The 17,447-nt window shown below is 41.9% G+C and overlaps 1 protein-coding gene across 12 annotated transcripts in view; it reads left to right on the plus strand.

Annotated features, from left to right (window-relative positions):
* The window catches only part of ptprma (protein tyrosine phosphatase receptor type Ma), a 167,248-nt gene that overhangs the window by 123,398 nt on the left and 26,403 nt on the right, over positions 1-17,447 (plus strand). For 5 of the 12 annotated variants that reach the window (XM_032531513.1, XM_032531508.1, XM_032531510.1 and 2 more), the window contains 8 exons: positions 1,707-1,787; positions 2,462-2,488; positions 4,195-4,206; positions 5,335-5,528; positions 7,167-7,175; positions 9,574-9,661; positions 10,637-10,713; positions 15,143-15,179. In XM_032531513.1, the coding sequence (XP_032387404.1) occupies positions 1,707-1,787; positions 2,462-2,488; positions 4,195-4,206; positions 5,335-5,528; positions 7,167-7,175; positions 9,574-9,661; positions 10,637-10,713; positions 15,143-15,179 (525 nt within the window). Of the gene's footprint in view, positions 1-1,704; positions 1,788-2,461; positions 2,489-4,194; positions 4,207-5,334; positions 5,529-7,166; positions 7,176-9,573; positions 9,662-10,636; positions 10,714-15,142; positions 15,180-17,447 lie in introns of all 12 variants that reach the window. The other 7 variants (XM_032531511.1, XM_032531520.1, XM_032531515.1 and 4 more) reach the window with 6 other exon arrangements.

Consider the following 17,447-nt stretch of genomic DNA (forward strand, 5'->3'; position numbering starts at 1 on the left):
GAAGTATTCTCACTGGGACAACTATAAAAATGTGAGTCACCAAGTGAACTGTGGATTTAGGAACAGATTCGGAAATAAAAAAAATTCTCATTTGCAGTGTCAAATATCTGCCATTGCTTTTAAGTTAGGATAAGAATCATATTTGTTTTGACTCCCGCTTCCAAAAATCTCTAAATTTGCTGAACAATGGCTGTGACCATATTACTTTTTCTTATTACCATGATAAAGGTTTTTTTTCCTCCCTTTTTGTCATTTACCACATCCAGTTTCATAAATTAGTGTTGAAAATGGATTTTTGATGAACTGTCTCGGTCTCTTTTGTTTTTCAGTGTTATCCTTGATCTAACTGAGACTTAATTCGGCCAGTGCAAATTAATTTACAGTAATTTTGTAGCTTTTGAAAAACTACTTGTTACCAGTTCTCAGATTAACCGATTTACTTTCATTTGACGAGAAAGACTTTGATACGATTTTGAGAAAGATTTTGATCTTGTTTAGTTTGTTCTTCAACAGGAGATTTATCCCTCTTCACAAGCACTCACAGTTTTGTTGTACCCTATTTACATATTCCCTTTTTAATTTTCTTTTGGTTCTATAATTATTTTTGTTAAATCAACTAAAAGTAAACTAAAGTCAGCAATGTTAATAATGTACTGTCAGGATGTTGCTGATACCAACACTATACTATAGCTGTAATAGTTGTGTGAATAGTATACTTGTTAATAGCCTGTAGGGAGTCTTGTATTGTGATCAATAATCAAGGCTGCTTGCAATCCCCAACATGACCTCAAAGTTCACCAGTAAACAAGTGTGTTGAGAGGTTGCTACCCTCAGCACCCTTCTGTTTCCAATTCAAGGAGGAAACGCACAACAAATACTAGATGTGCTCCGGTGCAATAACCTATTAATGTTCTCCGTCCCAGGTTAAACTTAATACTTTGTTGATGGACAGCTCAGCTAAATCTGTGCCCAGGGCTTGACCTGGTATAATCCAAGTCAAAACCCTCAGATTAAAACTCCATAGCAGCTTCTGTCTCTACACCCCTGCAGGGGATGAGCCCCAAAGATGCCCTGACCTTGATTAACTGTCTGTTAGTTTGGATGTTCAAATCTGGCCCTCTGTCTGCCAGCGCAAATGATTTAAATTCATTACTTTTTTTACTCTGCCTATCAGTGTAATGCCTTCAATACTGTACCTAAGCCCTCTCACGCTCTCCATGACCTTACATGGTTGTCAGTTGTGTCATTTGGGCTCAAAACATCGCAGTTGACAGATTATAGTCCTGAACATACTGTAACCATAACCCAAACTCCATTAGCATGGCAGTTGGCTGTGTTGATATTGCATGAAGAGTCCCTATTCAGTTAGGAGAGAAGATGACAAAGATTTACTATATTGTCCTTATTAGTATTGCTCTATTCTGGTACGTCAATAGTAGTTATTGGAATCAGCTTAGCACATTTACTAAGTGTTTAGTTTTGATATACTTCAACTGTACTTTGTACTCTGCCACCACTAAAAGGTGACGGTCAATGGAATTTTGTTTGCGTGCGAACAAATAAATAACATTTACCATAGGGTAATTGAGACATGTTGTAATGATAATGTAATGGTGTTATTGTTGCTATTTTTCCTTTAGGGTTCTAAAGTACTAAGCAATGCTGGACTATTGATTTCCTTATTATGTTCTTTTCTTCACATCTAGCTGGATCATCACCCTCTTCCTTCACGCTGCCTAAAGCAAACACTCTCAGTACTTCAATCCCCACCAACTCCTACTACCCAGGTAAACATACACTGTATTTCCTCACCCGAATCCTGTATGTCAACCAAGAAGTGTTTACTTATGTATACAAGCAGTGATACCGAAGTGAAACCAGAAGGTGTGAAATGCAGTCATCATGAAACCTGCAAAAGTGTCATGATAGATTCATAAGAGACAATATTTACAAAGAAGTGTTAATTAGTTTTATGTTCTTGGTAATGCCTTTTTATGTAATACACATACTATTAAAGTAATATGTGGTATGAATGAATTTAAGTGCTTTAAAAATTTGAAAACAATTTCACAAATGAGAAGGTAGATAAATTGACTTTAGCTCTGCTACATCTCTGGTTATAACAGTGTTTTATATCACTTTGCCAAGATGGAATTTATCTGTTCAATTATGACTTCAGTTTCTTCAAATAATATGCATAATTGTATGTCTTATGTAATCAGATCACAGCTCATTGATTAGATGGAGTAAAGGGCAGCTAGATTTATAATCAACTTTGTGTATAATTAGCTTTTCTGGAAAATATGATAAGTTTCTTGTTATGCAGCTTGGCGAGAAACCAACAAACTGTCCATTATTGTATTGTTATTGTTGTTTTTAGTGGATTTATCTTGGCCTCTTTTTATAACTGCAACTCTCTTTCCTCCTCTAACTTCTGCACTTGTTATGGGGGTATGAGCAGATCCCTTTGTGCCAACTGCTATCTTAGGTGAGAAACATTTTCTTGATTATTTATTCTTATTTCTACGTTGACGAAAATTACAGTGCATTACATTCATAAGATGACTGTTTAAAGACAATACCGTGACAACACAAAAGCACAGATTTTGCTTTTCCCATTTTTGGTTTGGTTGGCTCTTTTACTAAGGTTGGCTTCCTCACCTACATACCTTTCTGCTGCTTCTCCCCCCCCCATCTTCCTCCTCTCCCCCCTTCCCCCCTACCCACTTCCCCACTCTGTCCTTCCCTACCTCCCTGTCAAACGAGGGGCTCTCCTGGGCTGAGGCTGTCTTCACTCCATCCCATCCGCATTGCATGTCATGCGTGTGATGTCACATACATGTTTGACCTCTCATATGCATGGACAGACATGTGGACTGGATGTGGGGGGAGTGTCTAAGGGTGGAAATGGGGGGGGGGGGGGGCAGTTTTCCCCAGTGCCAAGGCTACAGTGTGCCGAAGCCATAGCAGCTGCACTGAGACACAAACAAATATTAAACGGTGTGAGAGGGAGACAGACAAATGCTCTTCTTGACCCCTCTCACTGTAAGAATTTCAAAAGCGGGATGCGTACGATTAGCTGTGCTGCCCTCCCCTCCCTCCCCTCACTACACATCTAACTTCCCTCCCTCCCTCCAAAACAACAACCTTTTCTATTATTCTTTTTAATGTCGCTCCCCCTGCCTTTGGCTAAATGCTAGTGACCTACTTGTTTTTGTTTTGGTTTTGCCAGTGTTTTTTCATCCTGCTCAGTGATAAAATCGAAAAAGCATTTTGTTCTTCTGTTAATTATTACTGCCTTTATTGAATATGCACAGCAGCCCAAAGTGCAGCATCTTAAACGAGCAGATGCTTTTTATACCAGCGGAGCACATAATGTAGCTACTAAGTGGGGCACTAGAAGTGTAATAAATTAATACTCAAGGCCAAGAAGAAAGATGCAATAGCAACTCCAGCTTCAGCACAAGCATCATAACTGCATTTACAAGTACATAACTTTTTCTCCCACATAAGAGCAACTTAAAGCAGTGTCTTTCATCATCACTGTTGTGACAGCTGCTTATGTTAGTTCCACATGTAATGAACCATGAAACAATTAACATGAAATTACCACAGCCAGAAAAGGTTACATGCTTTCATTTGTGACCCACTCAGGCACAGCATTGTCTCATCAGTTGAGGTTAATGATTAAAACTGATTAGATCATAGAGGATTGGTAATGTCTTTTTATTTCATCACAAATTCCGATTTTAAAAAAGAGGCATAAATACAGGTGTCACAACTAGCACATGCAAATATAATTATTGCAATTAAAGAAAGAAATTCAAATACTCAAAGTATTGGCATCATTAAAATATGCAAGTCACAGATTTGAAACAGCTTGTTCCAAAGACGACCAGTATTTCACTATTATTTTCTCTCTTGAAATCCATGACTTCTTTGTTTTGTTCTTTTACTTTTGTCTTGCATTGTTGAACTTGCCCCATCCATCCACTCAACATCCCCCTTTGACTAGGCTTTCTACCTAGGCAGTCTGGACTGAGATGGCATGTGATCTTGCCCTATAGCGTAGCTCTAGAACACTCTACTGTAACAGGTACTCATGCTGTATTGTTGCTTACCCCCTCTCTCCTCTCTCTTCTCCTCTCTTTCTCTTTACATACATAACCTCTTATGTATCTGCTATCTAAAAAGTGCCCATTAATGGTAAGTTTTCCAAGTGGGCCCTGGGTTGGGGGAAGGAGGTGGTGTTTACTGAGAAAGCAAGCCGAAAGTGAGAGGCTGCTTCTGACATGGGCATTTATTGCATGACCAGTTGACATGTTAGCATCTCACCACCCTCTGTACCGTGCCACCAAGCCACCATTAGCCTAGCATGGTCAAAGTACATACAGTGCCCCATGGCAGCATCACCTCATGCATTTTCCTACCATCTCGGCTTCCCTCCTAGCTTTGATTTATTTTTCGGGGAAGAATGGGTGGCAGGGGTTGAATCCACGCTGTGTTTGTGTGATGCTTCTGACGGTGCCTGCTACGACATGCTCACTGTAGCCCACCACACACCCCTCACATCCTCCTCCTCCTCCATGTTTCTGGACACCCTCCATCGTCTGCTGGCTCCCCACAGCATCTGTGCCTCATGTCTGCCACTGACTGGATTACAGTATGAAAAAGCTGGAATGGACTCTGACTCGCAATATGAGCTGCATCTCAAACCAGAAAACTGTCCAACTTGTTGTTTTACAGCATCTTCATGTGGATTTTTACGACCGCTCTACACTGTTTCTTGCAGTTGAGGGCTGCTGACACCTTTTTTTCCAACAGTAGTGATATTAAATGCTAATTGTTTAAGTGCCTTGTTTTAAAGGGCCTCATATTTTAATGGCTATAGGCTGCCATATAGTACAGTAGGCCTGTAATATTAAATATTTTCCAGCGACACACTGAGACAGATGGACCTGAACCTTCCCACCACATGACTCATCCTATTACTCAAAGATGTTGTGTTGTTGTGACCATCCATAACAAACAGATTACTATTTGAGAGTTATTTGTCAATCTGGAGGGTGGTGACATAATGCTAAACAGTAAATGAGATAATGTGCCATCTGTTATTGGGAACAATTGTAACTGAGATATGAACTGGCAGAAGAGGGACAATGCCTAGACAACCAAACTCCCCTCTATATGTTAATTAACCACTGCCATTTGCTGCTTCAAGCGTTATGTCACTCATATGTAGCTGATAACAATATATTGATTGATCATGCAACGCTAGCTCCTACTTCTCCCCCTTGACCTGCTCTGGCCTGTCCCTGTTTTTTTGTCCCACAGATGAGAGCCAGAACATGGGCAGCGACACCAGCAGCCTGGTGCAGTCGCATACTCACTCCCTGAGGAAGCGGGAGCCGGTCGATGTGCCGTACCAGACGGGCCAGCTGCACCCGGCGATCCGCGTGGCAGACCTCCTCCAGCACATCACCCAGATGAAGTGCGCCGAGGGTTACGGCTTCAAGGAGGAGTACGAGGTAGGACGCAACCCAGCTGTCATCCCCCACTATAAAAGTTCCAAACACAAATAAAGCTTGGTTGATAGACTTGTAACATTTCCATGGAGATTCTTAAGTGAAAATGTTTATCAGTCTAATACAAGACTTCATCTGTGTCATGGTGTACAATCCCATGCCTTTTTCTCTGTATCCGTCTCTCTGTTTGTCTGTCTCTCTCTCCGTTTTGCACCGCACAGCACAACTGTTTTGTTTCTCCCCAGATGCACTTTTATGATAAATTGTTAATGGACCCTGTTTTAGTGTGTTTACGCTGTGATTCTTTTTGTTGTTCATCTGTTCCTTGTTGTTTTTCAGCGATTGTGCACTGCGTGCATGTGTTGGGTGCATGTGTCAAATGCTGCTGTCCCAGTACCCCTTGAAGAGCTAGTTGTAGACACCCCCTTACCACACACATATACACACACAATGTGAGAAACAGCTAACAGTTAGCCATGTTACCTCCTTTATTTGAATCAGCTCCGATTAGGCTCCGGCAGCCTGCTGCTCTCTAAAGACTGTTGTCACACAACAGCATTCGGAATCTGACACCATGCCTCTCGCTGACACCAAAACAAAAGATTTTGCCCCAGAAGAGCATCACTCTCATTTCCTCTCATTAGCGCGGGAGGCTGGTAGGGCTTGGCGGCACTCCAGCATCCTCACTGTCCCTCAGCACCACACCAGCCAGCTTGATCTCACCCCAATGCCACGTTGTATCAGACTGTCTTTAAGCATTACTTTTTAAAGCCTTGAAATATCTCATCCATATCACGCCACACTGGCCCTATTCACTGATAGTATTTTTACCTTTTTATTCTTACATCGTCTCTTTCATTATCACCTTCCATCATCCTCACCTCCTCTTTTTAACTTGCATCCCATCTTTTTTTTTCACCCTCTGAATGTATTCCCTGTATCTCTTAGGTCCTCTCTCTTGCGTCATCTCTTTTTCTGTTATTTATCTCCACCTCCCGCATTCTTTCCTTGTACTCTCTCTCTCTCTCTCTCTCTCTCTCTCTCTCTCTCTCTCTCTCTCTCTCTCTCTCTCCTCTTCCTTTCCCTACCTGCTCAGTTCTACTGTGTGTGGGCTGGATTTATTAGTAATTAACGCCCAACTTCCCCCTCACAACTGCAGGATTAAATAATGCAGCCCCCAATTGCTACCTGCAGCATCAGATCGTTGAGGGTCCGAAGTTCTTTGGGCTGCCCTCCGGGCCTAATCCATTATGGATAAAGGTGTTTTGGGTTCACGCTGCCGGCATTGCATGAATGCTTAACAGTCAATCAAAAGGAAGCAACGCCACAGCAAATGATTGGACCCTGTCCCCCTTACACTGTTGTCACCTAGCTGCCTTTTGCTACAAAATAAAGGCCTGGCGGATGCTTAAAGTGTGTAACAAAGCTCATTCTCACGTGGCTAGAGCAATTCATTTGTATCTTGTGTTCTGCTGCTGTCTTCTCTATATCAATCTGTTATAAGGTTAATGCCCTTTTTAATCGTTTATTATTGATGATGAGATTGGAGCCCAGTGCACCTCTAAACCTGTTGACTTACACTGTACTATATCTCTCTCTGACCCATGCTTCTTGTTATTCTTTACGTTAACTTTGGATCAGATAAACGAGGTAAGCCAATACTTTTGGTTATTTGTAAGTTGTTGTTTTTTTAACTTGTAGATGATATCACAAACCTGACAGATTGAAGGTGCTTGTTGGCTATTTTTTAAGGCCCTGTGATTACATCATCAGACATAGTATATGATCTTGTCTGAAAAGGGCATTGACCAACAGAAGCTATGCAAAGTTACCAAAGAATTTGACAGTCCGCAGATAATGAAATGTATGACATAGTGATTTTTTTACGTCTTTACAACGTCAATGTTTTTTTTTTCCATAATCAGAAATTGTGAGATCCATAAATACTCCACAACTTAATTCTGATGTTTCTTTATGAAGCTTTTTGAAAGCATACTATAAACCAGTACAGTGAAAAGAAAGAGCCAGAAGAACTCTGAAAAAAAAAAAGTGGATATCAATGACTCACACCAGCAATTTCTGACACTGTTAATTACAAATTAGGTGGGGTCTACAAATTCATTAGTGTGTTTCATTATTACATAGCCAAACCCACCAAACCTCAAAGCAATCCTTTGTAATTGGAAAGCACCATGAAAAAGGGACACAACACTCTCACGTTGTGTACTTCGTAAAAGTTTTATAATGCCATGTTTGATGGAAACTATCACAGCTTATTTGCTTGTGCAGATTTTGTTAGCGAACTTTGAGCAGAATGTCATTGTATTTCACATGTTTTCAGCTTTTTTTTCAAATGTGAAGGGGAATGTGTTGCATCTAGCTTACTGTGAGAATCCTGAAGTTCCATAGGCTCCAACCACTATTTTGACATGGTGTGTATTTTATACCAAGTTCTCTGTTGTCGCTTTACTTAACCTAGGTTTTCCCATAGTCATTGTAAGCAGAGAAAGTGCTGTGTTTTTCACTTATTTCAAGTGTTTACAGACAAAGAAACACCATAGCAGACATGCTGTGCTGGGACTGGAATACAGCAAGTAGCTTGTAATTAAAAACACACCATGTTGGATCTGGGCCAATGGGAATAATTTGAGGATGGTGAAAAACTACCTGCAGATGAATTATAGTAAAGGACAACACTGATCTTTACTACAAAATAGTTCTTACAGGTGGAGCCAGCCGTTGTTTTTCAACCACTCTAAATTTCAGGCAGACACTTATTCCCAGTGTGGGTATATAACCTTTCAATTGAAAGCCTTCGTATATTCTCTACCTCTTGGGACACTAACTACTTTATCAGAATAATTTATGTTTCTATATTCAGGCTCTAAACAGCCTAAGGAATGAGACCACAGCATCTGAGACAGGCAGGGTCACTCAGTCTAAGAGAGAACTATTATAAAGTTGCCATGTAACGTCTTTCGGCTTGAAGATGATTTGTCTTAAGATGCTTGATATTAGACCTGTATCCTTCAGAGTGACAGACAGAATGACATTGCCCCGTGCACTTACTCAAGACATACTGCCACCGGAGAAGAGGCCAATATAATCCATCTCTGAGACATGCTTCCATCTTCACTGGAAGTATGTGACATAAGTTTAACATATTAAAGCTGTTTCTCAGTGAAATCACTAATCCTTAGGACTTAATACGTCCTTGTTGGTGTCGAAAGGCCTTTATTTGCCAGACAAACGGCCTGCTGCCTGCCTGTAGCACTGAGATGAATGAAACCATCAAGTCCTAGAGCAGTGATGATTGAAGACAATGCCTCCTGCTCTCTCAGACTAAAAGGAGCTCTCTAGAAAATCTGTTCAGCCTCCGAATCTTGACTTGCAGATGGTCTGCATTTTAATGTAATAGATGACATTGTAAATGTGCATTCGCTGACTATCAAAAAGCCAGAACAATAACATGTTTTTGTCTAGGCTAGTCTGCTTGGAGCCAACCCCGCCCTCCCCGGCTGAACAGCGGTGGACTGGCAGTGGAGATGTATTTTCATAATTTGGCTTAATTGTGCCTGGTGTGCCATCAGAATGGAAATCTCCCCAGCGAGAGATGATAAATATTTCATGAGGGTAATATGAGCGGAGCAGTTTTGATCTGCAGACGATGAGCTGGCTTTATTTTTCCCCTCGACGGGCTGATTGAGTCCTTCAGATGAGGCAGACAGACAGCCGCTGCGGTGGCCCCGCTGCGGTGGCCCCGCCCGGCAGAGCGGCGTAGGGGGAGAGGTTTGAGCGTGACACCCGCCGCTTCTGCCCTAATGGCACTCGCTGTTTGACACAACTCCCCAGGATCCACCATTCTCTCTGCGTTTCAAATCTAATAATGATGTGAATATATCTCTCCCTGTGTCTTTCTATTGCCAATGTTCCCTTTCTTTTTTTTGTAGCGCTGAAAGAAGACTCTTCTTTAGCCTGGTTATCATTTAGAGTGCTTGCACATGACACCATATTTCATCTCCTCCCTCTCTGTTTTCTGTCTTTTCAGAGCTTTTTTGAAGGACAGTCTGCGCCATGGGACTCTGCCAAGAAGGATGAGAACCGCATGAAGAACCGATATGGGAATATTATTGCATGTGTGTACAAAGCACCTCCTGAGCACTCATGAATTTTTGTGTGCCGTTCCCATTCTTCTGGCTGATTTATTGGCCAGGCTTGTGACTCTGGATAACTATAAGCTGCTCAAACAGAGTTTTATTATCAGCCAACGAGAGCAGCTTTGACCTTTCCAATCTACTTTTATATTCATCTTTTCGCAGTGTCTTTTCAGTTATGAGAAATAAGCCGTGCGGCATATGGAACTTAACGTAGACTCTGCAATTTTTATAAAAATGTTGAATTTGATTTTGCGATGTCGCCCATGTAAACTTGAACTGAGCGACGATGCAAATTTGCTGATTGATGCTGATTGGACAGTTCATTTTGAGCCTCTTTAATCACTGCTGACAGAAGAACCTTTGAGAAAGTTACTTTAACGTTATATTGCTTAATGTAACTTAATGTAAATTTCTTTGAATATGAAAAAAATAATCTAGAATCAATGCTGCGTGGTTTTCATTTCACAAATGTATCTTAAAATAAATGCATGTCCTTTTCAAAATAATTGTACTGTGGACTAGCCTATTTTACAATGTCCACATTCTGTTCTCTCCCCATTCTTCCCACTGACCTTATTAACCATTATTTAAAGGTTTAGAAAGTCTTTCATTGTGTAACTTTCATACACCTAAGATCAATGAGTTCCAAAAATATGATTTTAGTTATAATTTCTTGCTCCTAATTTCATATATTCAAGGTATTACACTGACAGTAGCACCATTGTGTGTGTCATACAGGCTCAATCACATGACAGCAGCCATTTATCAGCCATGTCGCATTTCTACAACTCTGTTTTCCTTCGTGCTCGCCATGATGCCAGTCAGGTCACTCTTCCATCACCACTTTCTGCTCCTCTGTTTTACTCTCCGTCCCTCTCCCGCTTTTCTTCTCATGATGCCCTCGTTAATATGATTAATTCAACGCTGGTTTCTTCCTCTCTGCCTCTCTTCCAGATGATCACTCCCGTGTCAGGCTGCAGGCCCTGGAGGGGGAACAGAGCTCTGATTACATTAATGCAAATTACGTTGATGTAAGTACACACACCAGCCAGTGCCACCAACGCAAAGGTCACTGCGCTCTTTCTCGGGGAGGGAGAGGGCGCCTGGTGATGCCGTCCCAGGGGGCCTGAGGGACAGAGCAGCCCCTACTGCCTGCCCATCACATGCATACACACAGACAGAACCAGTCTCTCACACACACACACAGTGCCTTTATATTCAACTTCAGAGGGCTGCTGTATCACTCTTTTCATTGGATAAATTAAGAGGACTGAAGATCAGAGGCTGACAGCGCTGGGAGAGAAAAGAGAAAACCTGCACACAGGGGATACTGAGGTTATAGTTTTGGATTTTGCTTTGAACAACAGCATGAACACGTTGTGAAAACCAAAAATGAGAAGAAAAATGGGAGAAATTCCATGGATGATTAATGACCAGAAAACGATTGATAAAACTGAAAAAGAAAACAAGGTACACAGAGAGCACAATGCTGCGGTGCCTTGAACATAACAAATAGAAGCAGATATACAGAAATGAGCATAATAATTGTGTTGACTAATATTCATCTGGTTAAAGATTCAACAGTTACTTGTAACTAAATTTTCTTTTGCTTTTCATAACAGACACAAAAGTGAATAATTTGAAAATTTTCTGAATTTAGTGAATAGTGATCATGGTTAAAAGAAATCAACGTTGACTAGTTGGGCTCCAGTGTCAAAGTCTTTGACGATGTAACCATCCACATCAGCCTCCTCCCTAAGATGTTTTGTATCATAACAAAGTCACACACCTGCTGCCGTGTCATTATTTGCACAATCTTGTCATTGTCACGTCTGTTCATTTTAGGCAATTGAACAAGCCTCCAATGTTGTCATTTTCTGCTGAGGTTGGTCTTGAGAAATTGCAGAGCTGTTTTTTCAGCCTCACTCTGCTTCACATCCACACAATGCTGCCTTCTCCTCGACTGTTAAATCTCGCACACAGATTAGTGAATTAGGTAGACGCAGCAGTTATCTACAGAGGTTTTGTTTTACGGCTAACCACCAGAGAGTAATGCAGAACACTACTTACATGTACTTAAGTGACTTAGCATACCTTTACAGTAAGTAAAAGTCATTATAAAGGTGCGTGAGACATGCCCACCATTGAAAACAGATCTAACCCACTTAGCTCACACAGTATAGAACCTCCTGGTCTGACCTGCTATCCTGTTGATAGCAGTGTTAGTAGCAGGATGTGAGCAATCACAACAGCTCATTGGCCTCTTTGAGCAGATGCTTCTTCTCCATGTGTAATGGCATGGTGATGTACCTGACTCTCTAAGTGCTTTTCTGCTCAGGAGAGAACTCTCACTCTGTCTCCCATCTTCTCTTCCCCCGCCCCTCTAATGTGGTAATTTGTAATCTCTTGTTACGCCTTGAAACATAAATTCATAATGCAAGGTGTGCCACGGCAAATGCTGGGGTCTTAAATTATTTACCTTTCCCACTATTCAGTTTATGGCCCATTATGCTGCGAAAAGGGGCACTGCAGAGAAGACTCTCACAAAAGAGAGGGCTCCATTATAAGATAAGAATACACGCATATTAAAGAGGGCTCTGATTGAAAAGGATTTCCACTACTCTGCCAGCTTCATTGAAAAAGTACTTAGTAGAAATGCAGGCAGATGGGTAATGATGTTTTTGCTCTTCAGAAAGCTTTTTAACCCATCTAGAAGCCTGTCCTGCCCAATAAACTCTTATATGTAGAACATTTCCCACAGTGTTTGTTATTGTACTCTATTATACCACCGATTATTTTGAGTCATGCACGAGTAAGCCGAGCCAGTGGGGTCTGTTTCTTTTCTCTGCAGCTGATTGAGTATTTTCATAAGCATTTAGGAGGCAAGGAAACATAGCCTATTGTCTGCAGAGTTGTGTTTGCATGCACAACACAAAAAGATTTGGCGGGGTTGTGCACTGTATACTAAAATAACAGCGTGATATGCAACACAGTGACCATATGCACAGAAATGAAGTCACTCGGGTATCCCTAACCTTGTCTCCTAAAGATTACATTCATATACATATACAACTAATTTGTATTCCCAAAACTCATCTTTTTAAATCCGCACGTCATACTGAATGCATCTGAAAAATGTCAACACATGTTATTCATTCTTTACTGCTGTAGCTACTGCTGACAACTAAAGCACCCTGACTGACCCACTGTTTGTGATAATTCACCCAACCCAAACACTATTTTAGTGAGAAATTTGCACGGTGTCAATTTTGACACAGAGCCCTCTACAAAAGTCCTTCCCAACTATTTGAGTTTGTGACTCCCTCACACCTCTACGTGCAACCCCCGGCACAGAGCACAGTCAAGTGTTGACATGAGCCGTTTTCTTTTCTCCTGAGATTGTTTAATTTGTTCACTGGTTGTGCAACAAAATTACCACAAAATAACTAACACATGAAAAATTTGGGGCCCCTTTAGGCCTGGGGCCTGAGGGCAGTTTCTCACTGTGCCCTTGTAGTAATCCAGGCTTGCTTTTCCCTATGTATTCTGTGCATAAGGATGTTACACTTGCCAGTGAACATAATAGAGGTAGCATTTAATCAGTTTTCTCCTAATTGTATTTGGCAAAGCAAATAAGTTGTACATTAATGGATTTTGTACTGTAGGTTTTAGGGTTTGTACCCCAGATTTGTAAAGTGGGCTATCTAATCACATTCAGACTGAAAATACAAATCCATGCCCACTGGCCATAATATTCAATGTTGCATATTTTAGACATTCTACATCCCACTGTCAATGAACACAATTAAAGTAAATGATCATTGTAATAAGGGATGTAGCAAAACACAGAGCATAATACATATTGCATTTCCCTTTAGTAATTTACACATCCCTGGTAACAAAACCTATTCAATTAATAATTTCAATATGTACATTTCTGCATTTATCTCTTTGTGTTGAACATGAAGACACACACTCGTATGAGCCTCATGTAACATGCGTCTAAAAAGCCGCAAGTACATTTAATAAGCTCTACTCACCTGACAGTGTCTGTCAGGGCCCTCCTTTCTTCCTGTCTCTCCCCCACTAATCCGACGGCGTTCTGGGCCCCCACTTTACTTGACAGAACTTACATGAAAGCACAAACAAATCTCCTTCTCGGTCCAGAGATAAAGAAGTCATTAAAAATGGAGGACAGTCGAATGAGCTGAAAGAGCCCAGTGGATGAGAGAGAGAGTGAGGGAAATATCCTTTGTGTCTTTCTCCCTTCATTGGAAGAACGTTAATCACAGTCCAAGTTAAATTGAATATGAGTGAGATAAGCAGAGCAGCAGGGGGGGTGGGGGGGAGAAGACAATCAAGAGAAGGCAGGGCCGTGGAAGAGCCTTTAAGTCCTAATGTTTTGTTTCCTGCCTCATATCTCCGGAGAGAAGGCAAGGAATTGGACAAATAAAACTTGAAGGGATTAGAGTAATCCATGAGACTAGGGGCCTTTTGTGAAGATCAGTGCTGTTAGTTGTATCTTGGGGATTATCAACACTTTGACTGCTTACTCGAGAGGTGTGCTGCATATAGAGTGTGTGATGGAGAGTGTTAATGCATTTTGTATCCATCAGCATTCACTAGCTTTCAGTCGTGCATTTTCCTCTCTCAGTCAGATGTTGAGACAAAGAAGTGAATGGGCGTAGAGCAGGGGTCTCAAACTCAACTTACTTGGGGGCCGCTGGAAGTAGAGTCTGGGTTTGGCTGGGCCGCATCAAGTATTCCAAAAAAACCCTCAATTTCCTCAAAAAAGGGCGCGGAACTGCCGGTGCTTTAAACCCCTAGATCTGATATGGTTGGTGCATTTCACAACAACAGACATCACATTGTCAAACCTCAGGCATTTGCCACAAAGGGTACTTAGCTAGCTTGACAACGGTTACGCCGCTGTCAGGAGACTACTACGGTAGCCCATAAGTGACATGCGCAATGACAAAAAGTTTCAGAATGCGCGGGCCGCACTTACACTTAACTTTGATGTCAAGTAGGGGGCCACAAAATATCATCCCGCGGGCCGCAATTGGCCCCCGGGCCGCGAGTTTGAGACCCATGGCGTAGAGTATCAAACAGCTGGCGGCCTGACTATGCACAGTGTTTCTTGAGAGCAAAAAACAATTCCTCTTAAGGTGGAGCAACAGTGACGCAATTTTTTTGCTGCAGAAACGTGACATCTGAAATAGCAACAGCTGATAACTGGGATTTCATACAATTTTAAGTCTGTTCTGTTCACTGATGTATGTAAAGTGTATAGTTTGTGATTTTGTAAACTTGACTTTGTAGGCAAAGGTCAACCTGTATTGTCAGAAATTAGACTAAGTATCAAAGAGTGTGTGTTTTCTGAGAGAGATGGACTTACCACAGCTAGTCTTTTATGAGTAGGAAGAAAGTGACTGTTCTCCCCCTTTTTTCTGTTTTTAGGGCTACCACAGGCCAAATCACTACATCGCCACACAAGGTAAGAATACAACTTAACATTGCAAGGCACTCTGGGTTTGAATGAATGGGCGGTGAAAGTTAAAGGCTGTCTTGTTTGTTTGGGTGGATGGATGTGTGCAGGTGTTTGTGAATATCTCTCGGAACATCCCCATCGTTGTTTACATACGCTCTTGCAAACTCCTCTTTGATGCTCAGTCAAGTGTGTGTTTGGGTAATCTGGTACTGCTCAGTGCACACACACACTCACATTCACACACACTGACACACACGGACCTCTGAGCAAGCAGAACAGCACTCTTTCTCTCTCCTGCCTCTTCTCTCTTTCTTTCCATCAGTCGTCTGGGAGAAAGCTGAATAAATAAATGGATTAGCTGACATGTACAGGCTCATTTTGTCACTGTGTTAATCTGGCCGGCAGATTCTCAGGGTGAGGAGCACTTACCGGGACCCAAGAGGTTAAGTCTGATTGATGGTTAATTGTTATGAATTTTGCATCAAGAACCTCACTCCTACACAACAGGGCTGTGTGCATGGGGATTTTGCGTACCCCTTTAAGAGAGAGAAAAAAAAAGTAAGAGGCGTTTTTGTGAAGATGCCTTAATGGATTCACAATCTGCTTTGGCGGAGCTGGGAGTTGCATAATTACCTGTTTATTAGTGCATTGCCTCTCTTCCTCAGTGTCTCAATTAAAACAACCCTCTGTTTGCTTTTACTTCAGAACGAGATGGCATACCAATCAGGCAGTGGCCTCTCAGTCTGTCTGTCTGTCTGTCTGTATGCACAGCACCTGTTGTACATTAACCACTGAGTCAAACCTAACTGTCTGCCAAGTGCCGACTGTCTCTCGCAGGGCTTCAGTTCACAAAAACAAGCCACTTTATAAGGCGCAGTCACCTCTGAAAGGATTTCAACTGGATTATTATGACTTCTATAATTGTCATATAGTCATTAAGACCATTCCATATTTCAATGAAAAATATGCATATGGAGATTAGCAGTCAAAGAAGCCCTCTCTAAGATGAAAAGCTTGAGAAGCCAAACGTGTTTCCATTCAAATTAATTAGCCCCTGTTTTCTCGTTGAGCTTGCATAATAAGTCCCTCATTTTCCAACAACAGTTTTGCCAGTACTGTGTATAGCCATCCAGTATGTGTGTGTGTGTGTGTGTGTGTGTGTGTGTGTGTTGTGTGTGTGTGTGTGTGTGTGTGTGTGTGTGTGTGTGTGTGTGTGTGTGTGTGTGTGTGTGTGTGTGTGTGTGTGTGTGGTGTGTGTGTGTGTGTGTGTGTGTGTGTGTGTGTGTGTGTGTGTGTGTGTGTGTGTGTGTGTGTGTGTGGTGTGTGTGTGTACAGGAACGAACATCTGTATTCTCTGGGAGCGCACGCCCTTTTATAATTCATCATCAGCTCTGGCAGACTGACAGGAAGGAAGGCTCAGTCTGCTGAAACTGAGGCAAAGAGCAGCCCCAGATGATAGGGAAGCTAGACACTGACGTGTCTCTCTCAGTCAGACAAACTGCATACTATAACACCTGAAAAGAGCACCTGGGCATTGGCATAGTTGCTGAAAATCAGGAAGTTGTCTCTTCTCCCCCAGTAGTTTTTCCAAGTTTTTTAGTGAGTGACACTTCCACTCAAGTCCACTGGGACCAGCGGTAGCTCAGAAAATGATGATACTCGCAATAGTGCTGGATAAGCTAAAAAATCTCTGTCATAAATTGTGGGGGTGGTTGAGGATGTGCTTAATATGGCAGACGTGTGGGATAACGTTGTCCCCGTTCTCTTTTGCTATAAACTACAATGACACTCATTAGTTTGGGGTTTATTGATGAGTCCTTCAAGTGCTCTGTCAAGGTGACAACGGCAGGTAGAACAGCTGTCACTCCATAAAAGCCTCATCACACCAAGCGCTGCTCCTCATTATGTAGGTCATTCTCTCATCCAAGTTTTTTTTTTTTTTTTTTTTTGCTGAAGCAATACAACAACTGACTTTCAGTAACGCCATCTGCATCTCACCTACTTAGCAGATTGAGAGCGTGCATGCGGCTCAGCCATGGGCTCAGTCCTCCCAGTTCGCTGCCTTGCCTCTGTCCATTTTTATGTCCTGCGTATTGCTTAAATACCGATCAGACATGAGCTTCCTCCTGGTGGAGACTGTGAATTACGCTGAAGCTGGGGTGCAAACAGCTCTGATATGCTCCTGCATCCTCCTGGTGATGTGGAAAATATTCATGATGTGGGAAAGGGTTCAATTTCATCAAGCTTTCCCCCTCTGGTCTTCTCTGCTCTTCC

Source organism: Etheostoma spectabile, chromosome 12 (assembly GCF_008692095.1).
Source record: "Etheostoma spectabile isolate EspeVRDwgs_2016 chromosome 12, UIUC_Espe_1.0, whole genome shotgun sequence".
Lineage (NCBI taxonomy): Eukaryota > Metazoa > Chordata > Actinopteri > Perciformes > Percidae > Etheostoma > Etheostoma spectabile.